The 20,503-nt window shown below is 31.8% G+C and overlaps 2 protein-coding genes across 11 annotated transcripts in view; one reads left to right on the plus strand and one right to left on the minus strand.

Annotated features, from left to right (window-relative positions):
• The first annotated feature begins 6,030 nt into the window (after positions 1-6,030).
• On the plus strand, positions 6,031-9,086 carry LOC128183114 (uncharacterized). Its single transcript, XM_052852006.1, has 2 exons — positions 6,031-8,660; positions 8,813-9,086. Exon 1 carries the CDS (start codon positions 6,092-6,094, stop codon positions 7,772-7,774), a length of 1,683 nt encoding a protein of 560 aa, XP_052707966.1. The 5' UTR covers positions 6,031-6,091; the 3' UTR covers positions 7,775-8,660; positions 8,813-9,086.
• Positions 9,087-13,440: 4,354 nt separating this feature from the next.
• LOC128183102 (F-actin-monooxygenase MICAL3-like) overlaps positions 13,441-20,503 on the minus strand; it is a 36,573-nt gene continuing 29,510 nt past the window's right edge. For 6 of the 10 annotated variants that reach the window (XM_052851974.1, XM_052851966.1, XM_052851968.1 and 3 more), the window contains 4 exons: positions 19,353-19,426; positions 18,041-18,106; positions 16,780-16,894; positions 13,441-16,309 (listed from right to left, as the gene is read on the minus strand). In XM_052851974.1, the coding sequence (XP_052707934.1) occupies positions 16,189-16,309; positions 16,780-16,894; positions 18,041-18,106; positions 19,353-19,426 (376 nt within the window). In that variant the 3' untranslated portion in view covers positions 13,441-16,188. Of the gene's footprint in view, positions 16,310-16,779; positions 16,895-18,040; positions 18,107-18,549; positions 18,610-19,352; positions 19,427-20,503 lie in introns of all 10 variants that reach the window. The other 4 variants (XM_052851972.1, XM_052851965.1, XM_052851971.1 and 1 more) reach the window with 3 other exon arrangements.

Genomic DNA, 20,503 nt, shown 5'->3' on the forward strand with positions numbered 1-20,503 from the left:
GGATGTTGCATGATTTTTATTGATATTATCTTATTTGAACTAGTTGAGCCGTAAAAAATGTTTATAACGAATTATTACAAACAACCCTTCTTTAAAGATACCATGCGACATATTAACCTCTTGCTGTTACTTATGCATGTTTATAATAGATTTGAAAATTATGAAATTAACTAACAATTTGAATCATCAAACCATGAAGATGACTAAAACCGACGAGAGGGTACAGTGTAGTACTGAAAGAATCGATCGATATTAAGGACCTAAACATCTAGGGGCTGAATTGAAAGGGCCTAATCAGCGGGTCACAAGACTGTGTTTTTTACCGCCTTCTTGGGGTGACCATATAGTACATGGACTGAAAAGGTTTGTATCTGTGTATGCTTGATCAATGTAAAACTTAGAAGATAAGAACTTCAACAAATTACATGTATAAGCAACTTATATAAAAAGGTCTTGATAAAAAATTGAAATGAATGCCTTATTGAAGAAAAAATTAATTTAATTTAATTAAAGTTTAATCCTTTGGACTTTCGAGAAAAAGGGCTTGATAAACCGCTTTATATGTTTTTCTTAATTCTAAATTTGGTTTTGCAATCTATTTATTGATAAAACTTATCAATGTCAGCAAACCTATCGTAAGAAAGCAATTTTTATAAACATTGCCACTGAAACCAAGGAAACGGGTGTCTGCTGACCTCTTTTGTTCTGTACCAGTAATCGGCTGTAATCTGTCCAATGCAGATTTTGTGTCACCTTTTGATAACATTTAACGAGAACATATACATACCTATCAAAGTAACTATAGTAGAAAAGTTATAAAATAGGACAAATAATCATAAGTTTTTTTAAACATACAAATCATAATTTGGCTAATTCAATCCCAACCAACGGATAAATATGTGATTAGATTCACCTATCAACAAATAAACCAATGAGATAAATAAGTGTGTAAACGATCCACAATCCATTCAACAAAAAATTGTAAATAAAAGATTAGATACTCAATTCATTTTAGGTGCTTTTCATGTATAACAAATTCATAACGAATCCAGTGGTTTGATAAGTTTGATAAGTTATAAGGGGGATAGCAGAAAGCTGTCCCGGCCTTTTATATATTGAGAAAGGAGATAAACATGTACACCTCCTATTTACGCATACTGTTTATAAAGCGTTCAGGGATTAATCTAAGGCGATAAATATGAGTTTATGAAAAATTGTTAAGGGTTCGCTCATCGTTCAGGTTTTTTAAATCGTTATTTGAAACACCGAAGTGTAAAGATTTGTATTTCAAAATGTGAAACTGAAAACGACAACATCTTCGTATGGGAGACAGGCAATTCACTCGTTGTTTTGGTTAAGGACGTTGTTTACTCAGGGTTTGAGTTCAGATTGTTACAAACTTCAATGTCATGAGTAAAATTTGTTCTAAACACTAAAATCATTTATGAAACGAATTATTATTGACAAATCATTCGATATTTTTACTATAATTTGGAATTAGGCTCAAACAAAGTTGGACTTTTAGCAAAACAGGAAATTCGGACTAAAATTTTCAGATTTTGTTTTTCACTGAAATATTTTTGGTAGTACTGTAATATTCAAAGTAAAGATTTTATTTGTTAGTAAACATAGTTTTGCATATTTTAAGTTGTTTTTATCTCACTTTTTCGTTTAGATATTCGAATGGCACCAACTATCAAACTATTGAAAAATGCTTAAAAACGATAAAAGACACTATATTTCAAAATGTTGATCATTGACCTCATATAACTTTTATACCTGCAGAGTAAGGTCAATATACCTAGTTTAATGCTATTAATGTTTTAGTATTATCATCATTCAGTTTTTTTGTAAAAATGAATCAAAAAAGGGTAGGAATTTGAAAACTGATAGAGGAAATTCGGACTGGAATATTCATAAAAATTGTGAATGAAAACTTTATAAATTGTGTCTGTTTAGTGCCACTGCCATTCCATAAACTGTATTACATTTTTAAAAGAGTTAAGCAATTTGTTTTATTTTCACAATTAAGAAAATTTCAATCATAGTGTAAAATTTTTAGGGACTTTTCTTAAATTTTCAAAAAATATTCAATGGCCATTATCTCAAAAAGTAGGTCATTGACCTACTTTTTTGAAAGTGAAAAATAGCACTACCATGATAGGTCTTTAACACACAATAGATGGTTTTTCATTATCATCAGTGGAATTTTTTTTCATTCTGAGTAAACGTATTCCTTAACAATGCTTTATGAAAATCAGAAATTGGACCTAGGTTCTACATCAGTTTTTTATGAATTCGATGAATAAAACGTCATTAAGTTTAACAGACATGCAACAAACATTGCCTACAAAAGAAAAGTCACAGTGCAACTCAACGAAGTCCGGTAGTGTCCGTTTATACATGTAGGTACAGAACTGAAGCTTTAGTGTTTGAAACATTCTCTGAGTTTTGTATTTAATATGGCAAAGCAAGAGCGTTTAAATTATAAACAAACTCAGAGCATGCTATCTGATTGAAAAAAACACCCCGCAATGATAACAGCATATTTACACATCCAGAGATCAAGTGCAGGATTATTTGCTACATTATTACTATAATTAAACATATAAAAACGGACCATAACATACAAGTAGACAGAGAGAGAGGTTTGTTTGTTGTTGTTTTTTGTGTCTTTGATTTCTCTTAAAGAATAATAAGAGTGGGTTAGAATAATTGATAGAGTTAAGTGTTGGGTTTTCAAACAGGTGTGTTTTTCATAATTTTTGTTACCAATTACAAGTTATTGACAAAACCGATATCTGTACCTTCAATGATAAAACGCCGCTTAATGATACAAATATCATTAAGCGTTGCAATTTCAAAGTGAACCTAACGCTTAATGAAACAAGCAAAAAGCTACATGGTCAACCCCACGTGTGTATGTGTCCTTGGACTGTAACAAAAATCTTTAGTAAAGAGAATATTAAACATAACATTAAAAAAACAAAAACAAATAAACAATTACAATGTAACATGTATGTCATTAAAATGCGTATGCCTTTAAGTCCAACTGAAATACTAATATTGTTAAAGGTTTGCACACCAATTCCTTAAAACAATAGTTTAAATGGTAGAACATATTTAAGTAGAGATAGGTTAACGCAAGTTCTTTTAATTAATACATCATAGTATTCAAAATAGAATTGTTTATGTCCCTAAGAGAATGATTAGAGATGTAATTACTAGTATTTTATGCCCGTTAAATGATACATTTAAACATAATCTGAACCTCTTAATCTAAATATCCTGGGACAAGTTGCCAAATAGCGATTTACGTTGCAGAATAACACTTTTGTTTTGATTAAAAAACTACAGTAGAAATGAGTGTCATATTCAGAAGTAAAGTATTGTCCCCAAGCCCTTTGAAATAAAAATGTTATCAACAGACTTACTTAAAAGAATAAAGAATAAGTCTGACAAAGTCAAGTGGTATTCGATAGAGTTAATTCATGGCTAAAACACTTATCTAAAAGAATAAATTTGTGGAATGAGTTACATAACTGAATTCACAATGCCGTTGATGATTCAGTAGACGAGCTGATTTATTAATAGAAGGGGTTGAAGGTTGAAGGTTGAATCTAAAGTAAAGTTCACAAACGCAATGTGCCATTTTTGAAAAGTTGTGAATTTTGTTTTAACAATCTATCACCAGAAAACTACCGAACTTCATGCGCGAGCCGAAGTTAAAATCTGGACGGGTTATACGCAGATGTCTTAGTACATATTAAATGGGTCTTTCATTGGCCTCCAGTCTACTTGCGGTATGACTGCTGTTCATCTCGAAAGAAATTTTGTACATAGAAAATAATAACAACTCTGAATTTGCCTTCTTGTTCATTGACTCTGTAGTTAACTAAACTGCATTTAAATTTTGAACAATGCATTGAAAGCAAAATCTATATAGATTATACATTTTGTGTGACCAATACATCAAACGATATATACAATCGTATCGATTGAGGAACCAAGTTAAATGCCAATGTTTACACTTATGTCTATACTTTATAACCTACAAAACGAGTCACATTCATAATTTAAAAAAATCTTCATCATTATCTTAATGTCTGTCATTAGGAACTTAGCTGAACTTCCTCCAATCAGGTAATGTCTCACACCAATATTAGAACTATGAATTCAGAAATAATTCATCGTTGGTTTGTTTAAAATATTTAATTTACCGAGTTGTAGTACATGTAAATAGAAATAGTACTTATCTCAGTTTTAAGAAGATAAAAATTCATAGTTTATATCGTAGTTTTAAAATCTGATACACAAATACTTTATTGTAGTTCTTCAAAATGATTATAAGAAAAAAAAATCAAAATGGTTAAAAGAATGTTATTGATAACAATGCTTTAGAAAAGATTTTTAGTGAGAAACTAAAATTTAAGTGTCAGCCGTATACTCTAGTTATAGGCAAGATGTAAACAAGGCGCGTGTCGTGTTTTAGTTTACACTGGTTCAATATACCGATACAATTTATTTTTTAAGCTGTTTTTTTCTTATAACTCGTTTTAAACATAAATAAATAGTTCCTAGCGATTGTTACATTCAATTTAAGTCTAAAACTGTATTTGTCACTCCAACAGTCAAAACTTACATAACGTAAGCTTAACATGGCACAAAGAATTGTGAGCTCTGTATCCCGCTTATAACACGGCGACTGAAACTCTATTTTGGTTGACTATTAAAAAGTCCTTACTGTAGGCATTACATTCGGAAAAATAATGTTTAACCAAAATCGTGACCATGTGTGTAGCTTGCAGTTAATGGCTATCGATATATACTGTTAAAATCATCTAATAATATTTAGGCATGTAGTCCTAGCTGTACAATTCACCTTTAAACATTTTGTTAAGTATTGACTATTGATATTCACCTTTGAACATTTGTTAAGCATTGCCTATTGATATTCACCTTTGAACATTTGTTAAGTATTGACTATTGCTATTCACCTTTGAACATTTTATTAAGTATTGACTATTACTATTCACCTTTACACATTTTGTTTAGTATTGACGACTATTGAAATTCACCTTTGAACATTTTATTAAGTATTGCCTATTGATATTCACCTTTGAACACTTTGTTAAGTATTGACTATTGATATTCACCTTTAAACATTTTGTTAAGTATTGCCTATTGATATTCACCTTTGAACACTTTGTTAAGTATTGACTATTGATATTCACCTTTGAACACTTTGTTAAGTATTGACTATTGATATTCACCTTTAAACATTTTGTTAAGTATTGACTATTGATATTCACCTTTGAACATTTTGTTAAGTATTGCCTATTGATATTCACCTTTAAACATTTTGTTTAGTATTGACGACTATTGATATTCACCTTTGAACATTTTGTTAAGTATTGACTATTGATATTCACCTTTGAACATTTTTTAATAATATTGCAGCCTGCATTACTGACTGCAGGCATATGCTCTCTATAAACGGTTAATAGATATTACCAAAAAACTTCAGAAGCGAAGTTCTCAAGGAACATCTTTCTCGAATTCATGTGATGTGTATTTAATATATATATTATTTTATAATGCACAATTGTATCTGAAAAAAATGATTAATGAATACCAAGAAGAAATTTGTTTTGTAATCATTTTCCCCTAAGTAATTGACCATGAAAAATAACATATTTGCACTTTATTTCCCTTTCATAGACTACCAAACTTAGTGACTGGAATTCGACCTAATACAAAATATTGATAGGTTATACAATAAAGCTTAGATAGCATATAGAAACAAAGGAAACAAATATCTATTGTTATACAATATTTATAGCTTTTCTGATCATTATAAAAAATGTCCGTTGTCTGTCGAAGTCGCTGTAAACGTTTCGCATTTTCATCTCCTCCGACAGAATCACTAAGTCTATTTCAACCAAATTGGTACAGATCACTCTTGGGCCAGGTATAAATATTTCAAATAAATACACATGCACATATAATGTAAATGTTATTGTATTACAATGAAAAGAGTGATGATATACATTTCAGACTCTTCTGTATCCCGTACATAGAGAACTTGACCATGGACAATGAACAGAAAGCCCAGGATGTGGTGCGGTGTGATGTGTGTGATACTCCTGTCCCCCTACTACACTGTGACTTCTGTCAGATATATCTCTGCAAAGCTTGTGTTGGTGGCCATATGTTGGATTTATCCAAAAAACATCAGGTGGTACCGTTTCAAGAACGAAGATCTTCTCTAAATTATCCTTATTGCTCAGAACATGTCAAAGAGCAGTGTAAACATTTCTGTCAACAATGTGACATTTCTCTCTGTGTTTATTGTATAACAAATGGAAATCATCAAAACCATAACCCAGTTGACATTTGTAGCATCCTTAAAAGAAAGAAAATAGAAATACAAGAAGATATAGAAGAATTAGATGAATCCTTTTCTCCTAAATATAAAGAGATTGTAAACAACATCACGCTTCAGAAAACTGATCTGAATAAAAACTCAGAGAAACTGACATCAGCAATAGACAAACATGGAGAAGTCTGGCACAGAGAAATAGACACCATTATACAGAAACTGAAATCTGATCTTGATGAAGTGGACGCCAAACACCTGGCTTTGTTAAACAAACAGGAAGATGAAATCACACGCACCATTTCTGAAATCACACAGAGCATTGCTGATCTGAAGAAGTTACTGGACTCCAATGATGTCAGCCGTGTCTCTGCCTACAAATCCAGGATTGCTGAATTCAGAAGATTGCCTCCTAAACTCACAGTTTCTCTACCAAACTTCACCCCTCAGAAAATTAATCCAGAACAACTTTATCAACAATTTGGTTCCTTGTCAGCAATCTCAATTACAACAGAGGAACATGGCTACACCATGGAAACCTCAGAAGCTGGATCCTCTCCTCTAAAACCACTGCTTGATGAGCCACGGATCATCTCCACTATACAGACACAGTATAGAGGCTTAGGAAATGGGTTACTTAGTGTTACCTGTCACAATGATGAAGAAATATGGACGTGTGGTGATAATAATAAGATGATGAGTCTCTACAAGCTCAAGGGGGAAGTTATGAAGTCAATCCAAACCAATTCAAAAAACGACCCATGGGACATAGCAGTGACAAGGACTGGGGACCTAGTTTATTCTGATTACAATGCTAGAACAGTGAACATTGTGAATAATACACAGAAACAGACAGTGATAAGACTACGAGGATGGAAACCTCTAAATATCTGTAGTACCTCCTCTGATAACCTCTTGATTGTCATTTACAGTGATAATGGTAAAGAAACAAAGGTTGTGTGTTACTCTGGCTCAACGGAGACACAAAGTATTCAGTTCAATGACAAAGGACAACCTCTCTATTCATCTTGTGGTAACTATAAATACATCAGTGAAAACAGGAACCTAGATATCTGTGTGTCAGACCGTGGAGCCCGTGCAGTAGTGGTAGTCAATCAGGCCGGAAAACTCAGGTTTACCTACACTGGTCCTCCCATTACTCCCAAAGGAACGTTTAGTCCACTCGGCATCTCTACAGACAGCCAGAGTCGGATCCTGACAGCAGACTATAACAACAAACGTATCCACATCCTGGATCAGGACGGACAGTTCCTCCGCTACATTGACAACTGTCGTTTACAGTGTCCATGGGGTGTATGTGTGGACACCAGAGACAACCTCGTTGTGGCTGAACACTACACGGGTGAAGTGAAGAAAATAAAATATATAATGTAAACGTATCACATTTAACATATATCACCTATTTAACTAAAAACATAATTTGAGTATTAAATAGAAGAAATCTTTGCTTTGTGTAAGACAGGCAGGGGAAATAGTGACAAAACCAAATTGGATTAATATAAATATATTCCTTTTCGTTAATTTACGCCGAATAACAGGATATGTTGTATAATAATTTGATAAGAAAAAAATATCTGATTGTATTGTGGGTTATAGCTTTTGGTAAGAATGTAGGTGTGTAATGTCGGTGATAGCTTTGTGTCAGAATGTAGGTGTGTAGTGTTTGTGATAGCTTTGTGTCAGAATGTAGTTGTGTAATGTCGGTGATAGCTTTGTGTCAGAATGTAGGTGTGTATTGTTAGTGATAGCTTTGTGTCAGAATGTAGGTGTGTATTGTTGGTGATAGCTTTGTGTCAGAATGTAGGTGTGTAATGTTGGTGATAGCTTTGTGTCAGAATGTAGGTGTGTATAGTTGGTGATAGCTTTGTGTCAGAATATAGATGTATATTGTCGGTGATAGCTTTGTGTCAGAATGTAGTTGTGTATTGTCGGTGATAGCTTTGTGTCAGAATATAGATGTATATTGTCGGTGATAGCTTTGTGTCAGAATGTAGGTGTGTATTGTTGGTGATAGCTTTGTGTCAGAATATAGATGTATATTGTCGGTGATAGCTTTGTGTCAGAATGTAGTTGTGTATTGTCGGTGATAGCTTTGTGTCAGAATATAGATGTATATTGTCGGTGATAGCTTTGTGTCAGAATGTAGGTGTGTATTGTTGGTGATAGCTTTGTGTCAAAATGTAGTTGTGTATTGTTGGTGATAGCTTTGTGTCAAAATGTAGTTGTGTATTGTTGGTGAAATCTTCGAGTCATAATGTAGGTGTGTATTGTTGGTGAAATCTTCGAGTCATAATGTAGGTGTGTATTGTTGGTGAAATCTTCGAGTCATAATGTAGGTGTGTATTGTTGGTGAAATCTTCGAGTCATAATGTAGGTGTGTATTGTTGGTGAAATCTTCGATTCATAATGTAGAGTGGCTTTCAACCAAAGAGAAAAAGAAATCACCCGGAATACTAGAAATGTGAGTAGTGAGAACTAGTTGGATGTATATATCAGATATCAATGGTCAGAATGTATTAATGTGTTTATCCTAAATCAATTGAATTACTACATGTTTATGCTTTCTTTTGTTTATACAAATGTTATCACACATGCTTTAAGGAAGGAGTCTTTTCTGGTTTTCGACTTGTCAAACGTACATTTGATTATTTGTTCATTAAATCAAGATGAAAGGAAATTAAAATAGTATATTTTTCGTTCTTTTTTATTATCATACAACTTGGCATATAGAAGGTAATCAATGTTTAGAATCTAACAAGGACTATATATTTTTGGCGTAATATTGGCGTAGGAAAATATCACATGTTTCGCGATTCTGAATTTCTGCAGATTAATGAGTCTGTGTTAGCATTTTACAAACAATAACATTAATGTTTGATTTTTTACTAATGGGAACTAATGATATGATACTTGGGTTTCAGAATATATTTTTAAAATATGATTTGCCTATCAAATTACATTTTATAAGCTTTCTAAAGCGCCCATTCTATACATTGATTTTTGTGGAAAAAATCACTAAAATCAGTTTTTCTCTCTTATTAAATGGTCAATGTATTAGCTTTTCTGTCAATTTATATAAAGTCTTCATTATAAATAAAAATCAGAAATATTTCATTACTGGAAGCATAAAAAAATAATCAATTTTTCTTCAAAAATTTAAGAAAATTAGAGGAAATGCGGGCTAAGCAATATCAAATTTAGTATAAATATTTATTCCAATTTAGTAGTATAAGCTGATAAACATTCTGATATTCTATCATTTCATTGAAGAATAGAATCTTCAAATCTTAAACAAATGTCTACAAAACTACAAAGCGCTACACTTATTTTCATCATCCTTTACATTGAGGAAAAAGGTAGTGACCTTGACCTGACCTTTATGCGAAGACAAAAAGGTCAAATTTGATTAAACTGATAGAATCATTTGGTAATATGATCCGTTTGACTGTCTCAAAATTTCATGAATTTCTTATTATAAGAAGTATGTTTGATAACGAGAAGACTCCATCCTTAACCAGTTTAACTAAGGGAAACTCGATCTTATATATTATGCTTTCATTATATTATAGAAATAACAGATGTCAAATTATTGAATGTTTTGATTGGTAACATTATAGCTGGAATTAAAAGACGCGTAGATTTAGCAGTATTTCCCCAAATTTATCAATGTAAATAAGAATGAAAATTTTGTAGCCAACTGCCACCCTCCGACGTCAGTTTTTTGCAAGAAAAAGCTAAAATCAAATTAAATTATTAAAGCAGATAGCTTAGCCAGATAGCAACAGGCCATTAGACGTAGGTCAGCTCCCAATAACGACAGATATGCATTTTAGATCCCAGGTTCAGTTTAAGGATGACGCTTACTCAGAATACAAAAAATTCCACTGATGATACCGAAAAACCAACTTTTGTGTCAATGACCTACTTTATAAGTAAATGGCCATTAAATATTTTTTTGAAAATTTAAGAAAAATGCCTAAAACTTTTACACTATAATTGAGATTTTCGTAATTTTGAAAATCATACAAGTTGCAAAACTCTGACAAGTGAAATAGAGTTTATGAATGACAGTGACATTAAATAGATACAATGCATTAGGTTTTGATTCACAATTTTTCCACATATGTAGATATTCAAGTCCGAATATCCTCTATCAGTTTTTAAATCCCTACCCATTTTTGATTCAATAAAACAATCAAAGTACTGAAGTGCTGTCAGAAGTTGATTTTATCGATTATCATTTATTCAAAATCAACGATATGTGATTTTGCATGGCAAGTAGTATCAGTAATCGAAATATTTCTGAGAATTTGTATGGATCTAGGCAAGATTGAACTCTTGTTCTGTTGAACCAAACGATCGGCTGTCTCCGTTTATCTCCGACAAGCAAGAGATACTCTGTTTTGTCGGATATTAACGGAGACAGCCAAGCGTTTGGTTGAACGAGACTACATTGAACTCTAGCATAGGAATACATACGACTTTAAAAAATATCTAAACTGTTTGTACAATTTAAAATCTTATTATTTTCATGGTTTTAATAAATAAGTTTTCTTGAAAAGCAATGCTTCAGAATACATAGCATCGAATTTATCGATTATTTTCAAGAACTAAGTGTTGTCAGCGGTATTGATTTGTGCTTAGGTCCAAACACTGTTTCACTTTCGCTTTGCCTGAGTAAGTGCATAGCTAGGAGAGTTGATTAAAATCAACTCCCAAAAAAATGAATGATGATAATGCTAAAACATTTATAGTATTAAACTAAGTACATTGACCTTTTTCTGCTGGCATAAAATTGATATGAGGTCAATGATCAAAATTTTGAGATATGGTGTCTTTTATCATATTTAGACATTTTTCAATAGTTTTGTAGTGTGTACCGTACTATCATCTAAACGAAAAAGCGAGATAAAACCAACAGAAATTATGCAAAATTAAGCTGACTAACAAATAAAATTTTAACTTTCAATATTATAGTACGTACTACCAAAAATATTTCAGTGGAAAACAAAATCTGAAAAATTTTGTCCGAATGTCCTCTGTTTTGCTAAAAGTCAAACTTTGTTTGAGCACTATTCCACATTGTAGTAAAAATATCAAATGTTATGTCAATAAAAATTCATTTCATAAATATTTTTTGTGTTTAGAACAAAATTTACTCATGACATTGAACTTTTTAACAATCCGGATTTGAGCTCAAACCCTGCGTAAACAACGTCCTTAATAGTCACTGTTTATTCTGAGGACTCTTGGTCTAATAATGTAGTGTTTTATCTTCCTGGTTAACTGATGAAGTTTTATGCTCACCAAGACAAAGTCGTGGGAACGTGGGAGTTACATTTTACCCTCGGGGTCGGCATCAAGTATTGAGCTCTACTTCTGATCAAAACTTGTCTGTCGTTTGCGTCATCGTCGCCATCGTCGCTAACTTTCCACACTTTCATCGTTTCTATAAAACCACTGGGATAATTTCACCCAAACTTGGCACAATGCCCTATTTGGTGAACGGGATTCAAATTTGTTTAAATGTATGGCCAAAGCTCCTCAATTTGGAGATAGTTTAGAATCATTGAAAATTTGTTGGTGTTTATTTCGAAAATCTTATTTTCAACCGTCTGTCCAGGAAAGTAGAAACATATGGAAGCATGAATGGAGTAATAAGGTTTAAATCATAATTTCGGAGGGAAGGGGGGGGGGGGTAATGGTGTCAGTATTCACATACGATTTAATAAACTGAACAAAGCATAAACAGCCAAATATTGCATGAATCAAAAGTCAAGAAGATGAAATATCGCCCAAACAGAAAAAATAGCCTACGGGATCATATCAATGACTTGTGAATAAATCATGGTTTTGAGATGATTTCGGTATAGGAAAATTTCACATGCAAATGAGTTAATGGATCATGATTCTCGGGTGATCTGTTAAACTAGACAAATTGCAAGAAAACCATGGTCCTGGTATGATCTATTGTAACTAACAACTCATATCAAAACCATGGCCCTGGTATGATCTGTTGTGACTAGCAACTCATATCAAAACCATGGTCCTGGTATGATCTGTTGTAACTAACAACTCGTATCAAAACCATGGTCCTGGTATGATCTGTTCAAGGACAATTATACAATAATTTCTTAAAGAAAAAAAATGACCATTTAATTTATATTTTGCAACAGACAATTAATTATATACTTTAATATTTGAAATACATTGTCAATTACCATATATCATATGAAAAATAGTATACATATATGTCACATGAACTGTATCGTTAAGCCAATATAATCTGAATTAGAACGCAGGATCAAAGTCTTCCATAATTTAGATGATAATTATACTGTTATTTCAAACTCTTCCAGCAATTATTACATGAATTGTTCAAATTAAAATATTATGTATGCATTTCAAAACCTAGCTGCAGGTCTGTAGCTCCCGGTCTGAACTAATGATACATGTACATCCATGCATTAGTTGCTTGCTTCACTTAATAAATCACTTGATAGTGTATTGTGTATTGTAAATTAGTCTTTATAAAATATTATTTACCTCAAGTGAATAAGGATATATTCCCCCAAAATACTTCCATAAATTCACTTTATAAATATGCCAAAATAGAGCAAGATGCCAAACAATAACAAATTTTCCTGACATGTACATCACATTTAGGCTCCAAGATGAACATTCAAAATTTGCAACTCAACTTCCTGTTATGCAGAAATCTTAATTCTTAGTGGTCAGTTTATCTGGCAATTAACGAATCATTTCAAACGCATGCTCTGTTGCCTTCTAAGATAATAGCACATACCAGAATCACCAGAAAATCATAGCAGACTCAAAACCAAGAAACAAACCACATCAGGATCATACTTCCTTATTTGTCACCTATGATTTGGGTATGATTCATTTAATGGATCATGTCTAAATCATAGAACAAAATCATGAATTTGTGAGTTGCATATGATTTTTAAGTGATTTTGATATGATTTCTTAAGAAAAATTTTTGTTTGGGGATCCTTAAAACAGAAAACAAATCAGCGAGACTGAATAGCAATCAGCATTTATTTCTCTCTGCTCAATACATTGCATTCACAAAATCACTAACCAGCACAATTAACATGTAGTTTGTCTAAGGGCTGCAGAAATGAGATAGAGATAGAGAGAGCGAAGCCGGGGTGACCTAATTAACGAAACACAACAATAACAAAATGGTGATAGAGATTATATACTGTTGGGTCCTGGATTTCAATAAATTAACAAAACGACTGCTCAGTAATTTACCCTTTACAACCTACTATTACCGTGAAAAACGTAAAAATACATCACAAATATTTCATTTGCTATATAATGATAAGATATAAGAATTTGTTACTATTTGTTTAACAAATACATTTTTTTAAAAATTCATCAATTTTCATGTTTTATCTGCATCCACACGACAGAAAGAAAAAAATCAACCATTTCCCGAAACTACACTTAAACAATTGTATCACAAGTATATATATTCTACTTGCACAAATGAAATGTTTATAATCCCTCCAGAAAAAAAAATATCGAATTAAAGCCCTTAACCATATCCTAAAATAATTACAAACATTTAGCTAAATTTAAAGTTATTGATTTATAATAAGTCATAACTTAAGTTGATTTTATATACGTGAGATCCAAAGATATGATATCATACAAAAAAACAAAACCAAACAAACCATGCATATTGATCATCAAGATATCATCATTGAACATTTATACGTTTATCATAAATCTCCGCCAGTCACACAAACACACAAAATAATATCAAAGGTTCTTACATGTAGCAGTAACAATTTCACACTAATATCGGGAAATCATATATAACTCCTCTGAACTGAATTTTTTTTGCTGATTTGATCAACTGAAATTAAGTATGTGATCGAATTAATAGAGTGAATTTTACCTATTTATAAATCAAGACGTCTTTTTTATATGACCTACTAATATCTGTAGTAGATAAAGAGATTAACAGTTTGATCTTTAATGTATTTATATTCTAAATAAGAACATGTCCGTCTTTATTTTCTGGATAAAATGTACAACCTTACATGTATGAATGTCATGAGAAATAATGAAAAAATAGCACCTAGAATGTGTAGCAAGCACTTTACATGGAAGAGTAATGGAGAACAATGCTGTGATATCACAAGTAAATTATTAATATATAGAATCATATTTGATTTTATAACGTGGTGGGTCTGTGAACATAGCCATGTCTTTGAAAATGTGAACAAAAACAGACGTGCATTATATCTTCTGTTTTAGTGTATTAAAGTGTATAAAATATGTGGTAAATATAACGGGGTTTGCAAGCTTCAATGGGAATATGTAAATACATGTAGAAGTATTTTATGTTTATTAATATATTCTCGAAAGAAAATGATAAAATCTTAAACTTTTTCAGTTGTGTGGCACTTATTTTTTTGCGACTTATTTTAAGGGACAAACAATAAGAACACTGGATATTGTAATTACAGACACTGGAATATTTACAGGTCACAATGCAAAGCTCTGTGTATATAATTCTATGATCTTGATTAATTTTACTTCATCTGAACATAAAATTAATGGTTCAATTTTCTGATAAAACCCAAAATATTGTGACTGTAGGGAAGAAAAAAAATAGGTTAATCAGATTTGAACTAGGAACCTCTGACTAGAACCACTTGGGAGATTCATCTTCCTTTTCCTGTCTACATGTTGTACAACTGGCCTACTCCATCACCATGGTAACAAAAAATTACAGAGACAGCAATATAAAAGTTTGATTGTTCTTACAAGGCCTTAATCAGAGCAGTTTGCTACATGTATTGGCTTCATACAGACATCATCACATGTAAAAATATAAATTATCAACTTTTGCTAAAGTTTACTATACAACTAAACACATACCAATAATTTAAAACCATAAATAAATATTCAAATAATCAAATATTTTCATATAACTTACACCAATCACAAAATTTGCATTGACAGAAAAAGTTTTATTTTACACAATGTATAACTACAGATCACTCCCCTAAATTGTAACAGTTCACTAGAGAATGCGTATGCCTTGATATAGCAGCAGTTTGTTGTGCTACAGTAACATCATACAATAACATTACACACACACCTATCAAATAAAAAATTAATTAACAAGAAAAAGTTACACTAGCATACATGTGTATATATATAATCCAACCATAACTTTATATAAAGATCTGTGAACTTTTGAAAATGGACTATAATTCAAATGGCACATTCAGTGTTAAGTGGAAGTTGTTTTCTTAGATTATTCTTGACTTGAAAAAATGATTTTTTCTGAAGATACATAACTAGTCTATGTAATACAGATATATGTACACAGATAAAGTCTTAAGAAAATTAGTGCTGCTTTTCCAAAGCAAGTTGTGTGCTGAAATGATTGACTATTCATCACAACCAGCTATCTTTGTTGTGACCCTGTCATGACAGATACACATAAATAGTCAAATAGACCACAACGTATACACCAATAAGTCACAGTCCTCCTGGAGGACACAGATATATGAACAACATTGCTTTTATAGATACCCACTGATTTGTTCACCAAGAACAAGTGGATGTTCAACATCAAAAAGTAAGAGTCCAACCCTGTTAAACTGAAACCATGTGACAGGTAAACAACCAATCAGGGATTACGAAATCCCAGGTCATAGGTCCAATAACTAATAACTCATCTGGTGGGACACATTAGCTTTGCTAGAAATGATTGAAGAATTTGTCTGTATCTCTGTTGACTAGCATGAAAGGGGGAAGTTTTGAGAGGACAGCTTGATTTTCTGAGCATAGTCAGTGGGAGCCAGGCTGTAACCTTTGGCGTTCATGATGGCTTCTAAGTCTCGGTCTTCTTCTCGCTCTCTGAAAGAATCAAACAGGGAAATTTGCCACAAATTCATAACCAATACGGGTAACTTTTACTCAAATGTAGCATATAACTACTATTTCAGCAACACTACAGCAATAAAAAAAACCCAACACGCTCAGAAGCATATAATAAGGGAAATATGAAGTTAGAATAGGTAAATGGAATAGATCAGTTCAGCACTGAGCTAAAATAAAAAAGTATACAACATAACAATTTTTTTCAATTAATTTCATATGATGTTGACACTATTGCAGCATGCAGTAATAAAATGGCATTTCAAAATGTTCTCTTCAAATTAAAATTCTATCAATTATACTAGAATCTATGACAACAGCAAAAGTATTCTCCAACAAAAGTATTCTCCAACAAAAATTATCACACGTTGCAAACTAATTAAAATAGAAAGAAAAGATCCTGTATTTGACCTTTGATGTGATTTGACCCCTTTGACCTTTGACCTTACCTGACCCTTTCCTCCTCTAACATAGCCACTAACTTGTCTCGTTCCTCGACAACCTCCAGTAGTTCGTCGAGAATGCGTTTTTCTTCTGCTGCCTGTGTCGGAGTTTTCTCCGAATCTGAGAAAGTTTTAGTTACAATGGGAGTTAATCAAAACATGCAAAGAGTCTACCATTCAAATCAAATAAGCTTAAAAACAAATAAACAGCATTATCAAAAGAGGGTAAAAAAGATAAACTCAGAGGAAGCACCATGCTCATACAAGTCACATGATATTAATATATTTCATTGAACTTCAAGTAAGAGCTTAAGATATCAGAAATATTTACTTACCAATATTTAAGTTTAAAACTAAGAAAATTTATGAAAAATTATAATGTTTAACTTGATTCATACAGTATTCACAATTAATATTAAACCAACAAATTTTTTCTTTACTTTACATAAATGAAGACCTGTTTATGCAGTACAAGTTGTTGCTTGCAATGAGTGGTTGGTGATTGATTTACTGTGAAAAATATTTTGAAAGATTTTGATAAACTGATCACTTTATGTATTTTTATATGTACAAAATTAATGTAGAACTTTAACAAGCCACAAATCTACACAAAGCAATTCCTCCAGAAAAAGTGAAAAAAAAAATGCAGTTCTGAATAGTAAAACCGAGCACAGATATTTTGAAACTTGGCACTCAATGATTTTTCTTTTATGAAATGGTAATTTTTTTTAACACTATAAATTTTATTTTGTTTTGCATTGCAATCTGAGTCAGTTTTAATAAAATTTAAGCATACGAATTATATAAGTGTACGACTTAGAATTCTTACAAAATCCCTTTTTTATATGAAGGAAAAAAGTGAAGGAAAAACCTGTCCATCTCATCTTGCAATACACAAAAGAAAACAAGTCATATATATGTCCTCAACCAGATATCAGAACTGTTTTTTAATCTGTTAACATAAGAATAGATTTTATTATCATCATTAATACATTGTCAAATATAGCTTTGGTAATAACAAATGAAAACTTATTTTATTTATAAAATTAAACAAGGCAGTTTTGAAAAAAATGAAATTTTAAATTTTGACTGAGTGCCTGTGAGTGATGCAACACCTAATGAGCTTTCAGTGATCTGACAGTCAAACATGAAAGAAATATAATATTTGTAATGATATTTTAAGAGTGAAAATTAGCAGAACTATAATTCCATGGCAAGAACAACCAGCACCTAAAACCACAACAGAACTGATCACTATGCATGATACCCTGTGCTGAGCTAGTTCTGAGGATCTGAGTCAAGTTCTTCAGTTGCCCACTTTGAGTCAGAGCATCTACAGTACATCACAAAAGTTATGTACCACTGTTTCTTCTGACACATCACATAAAAGAATACTAGGCTGTGTTTTATTGTCAGTTTTTCTAAAATAACTAACCTTGATAATCAAAGGCTGTTTAAGGTCAAGGTTCAAACGATTTTGACAAAAATAAAGGAATCTAGTTAATGTACAGTCATCCTTTTAGTTCTGTCATAGTTTAGTTTGAATTTAGCTTTTCTATTTTAAGGGTTCATCTTCTGCATTGGTCCATCATTGATATTCAAAACTCAATCCAAAAATAACAAACAAAGCTATATGGGAGCAAGAAATGCATTACATCATCAATTGCAGGAAGTGATTTCTGGGTTAAGATATTGATAGTTTTAGCTGTGATTGGAAATGGGGTAGGTTTGGACTTGAGGACTTCACCAGCCAAAGGATAAGAGATAACGGTATACCGTGGGTATTGCAATAAGTTTTGAGGAGTTCTGACAGACACATCTCCTCCTCACCGTCATCTGAAGCAGTAAAATGTAGGTCAATGTCATACCAATGAAGGTCAAGGTCATTCTTATTCATAAAAAGCACATTCAACAACTATTCAAAAAGCATTCTACTACATAATGCAACATTGTTTTTAAACATTCAAACTTGTAAGATAGTCAAATGCAGGCTTATCCAAAATCTGCAATACATATTACACCATAAAGAATTTGGTGCAATCACTCTCAGGATTTGACCATTATGATTTTTTTCCCCAAATAAATTCACAATTTTCATTAGAAAAGAAAATTGACAATTTTTCATTTGCTATCTCTCCCAAAAAGTATAAACTAACAAATACTGAAAACTGGTGTGAAAACCAGTATGTTAGGTTTTATTTTTTTTAATTTTTTAAGTGTAACTATTTCTCATAAACATAATCCAGCAAAAAATGCAATTTGAAGATATTCATAGGCATTGCACCTCACTATTTAAAATCAGAACTTGCTCTAAATTAACTTGACATGTTAGAGGCCCTAGTTGGGTAAAACATGTTAATATATAAAGGCCCTATAAAGGGACCTTATTGACATGTTAAGGCTCTATAGGAACTAATAGTTGGGTAAATGATATATGTTAAGGTCCTGTAGGGCCTCCTTGGCTGAGTTATTGACATGTTAAGGTCTTATAGGCCCTTCTGGTTGGGTAATAGTGTTAAGGTCCTATAGGGCCTACTGGTTAGATATGAACTAGAACTAACAATGAGTCTGGTACTTACTGTCTATTGACATCTTCTCTCGCAACTCTTGTTCAAGTCGGCCATGTCTGTCTTCAAGCTCCATGTATTGGGCACTGAAACAGGCCAAAAGAACTTATGAAGAACTCAATATTTAAAATACTGATATACAAAGAAATTACTAATTTAATAGAAACATAAAGTCAAAATTATTCAAATTACTAATATAAGTGAAACATGAATGAAAATCTAAGTAACCAAGTTATTGATAATGACAGAAGAAATCAATAATCAAAGTATGGATATAACTCTGACATACAGTATATTAATAAAGAGCCCCGGTAATCAAAGTACTGATGTAACTGTGTCATAAATGAATGAAGAGCCAAATAATGAGTACTGGTATAATTGTGACACACATGAAAGAAAAACATTATACAAATAGTTACAAGAACGTAATTTACATAAACAGGGAACTAAGTGATCAAATAACTGATATTCCTAAATCATACATGAATGAAGAATTCAATAAATTATTCAAAACAATGATATAGCTGAGATATACAGATATACATGTATGAAAAATTTGGTAATCAAGTTACTTAAGAAATGTACAAAGAAATCAGAAACCAAGGTACTGGTATAACTGAATGAATACATTTGTCATTGCAAGACAAACCTCATATGAATTACACCACTTGACTTATTATACCTTACATGTGTAGGCTAAAGTACACTGTCACCCAGGCCTTTTTCATACATAAATTGCCTACAACTCTCAAAAACATGAAAATGGTATACATGTAGCGTTCACATTTATATGCTAAAGATTCCACACTGTCAGATACAATATGAAATTGAAACTAATAATAATTAGTGGGAAAAGAAGTAATTTCATTTTAGTTCTATTTTTTTGCAAAAAAATCTCATTTGAAATCCTTATAATATTAAATCTTAAGTACAAGTACACCTTACAAATTAAAATTTTTGTATTTTGATATCTTTACCCAAACTTTGAATATTTCTTCAAAATTGAGCTGGTATTCAAAATTGATAAAAACTTGAATGTATGAAAGATATCACCGTACAAATTCCAGAGTGAAATACACTGGATATAGGCTTAAAGCTTATACATGAGCTTAATTTGTTACTGACTAGACCAAAGGGAAAACTTGACACAAACAGACACAGAA

The sequence above is a fragment of the Crassostrea angulata genome, chromosome 5 (genome assembly GCF_025612915.1).
Source record: "Crassostrea angulata isolate pt1a10 chromosome 5, ASM2561291v2, whole genome shotgun sequence".
Taxonomy (NCBI): domain Eukaryota; kingdom Metazoa; phylum Mollusca; class Bivalvia; order Ostreida; family Ostreidae; genus Magallana; species Magallana angulata.

Coding starts and splice junctions, on each gene's coding strand:
- LOC128183114 (XM_052852006.1), top strand. CDS start 6,092: ATGGACAATGAACAGAAAGCCCAGGATGTGGTGCGGTGTGATGTGTGT.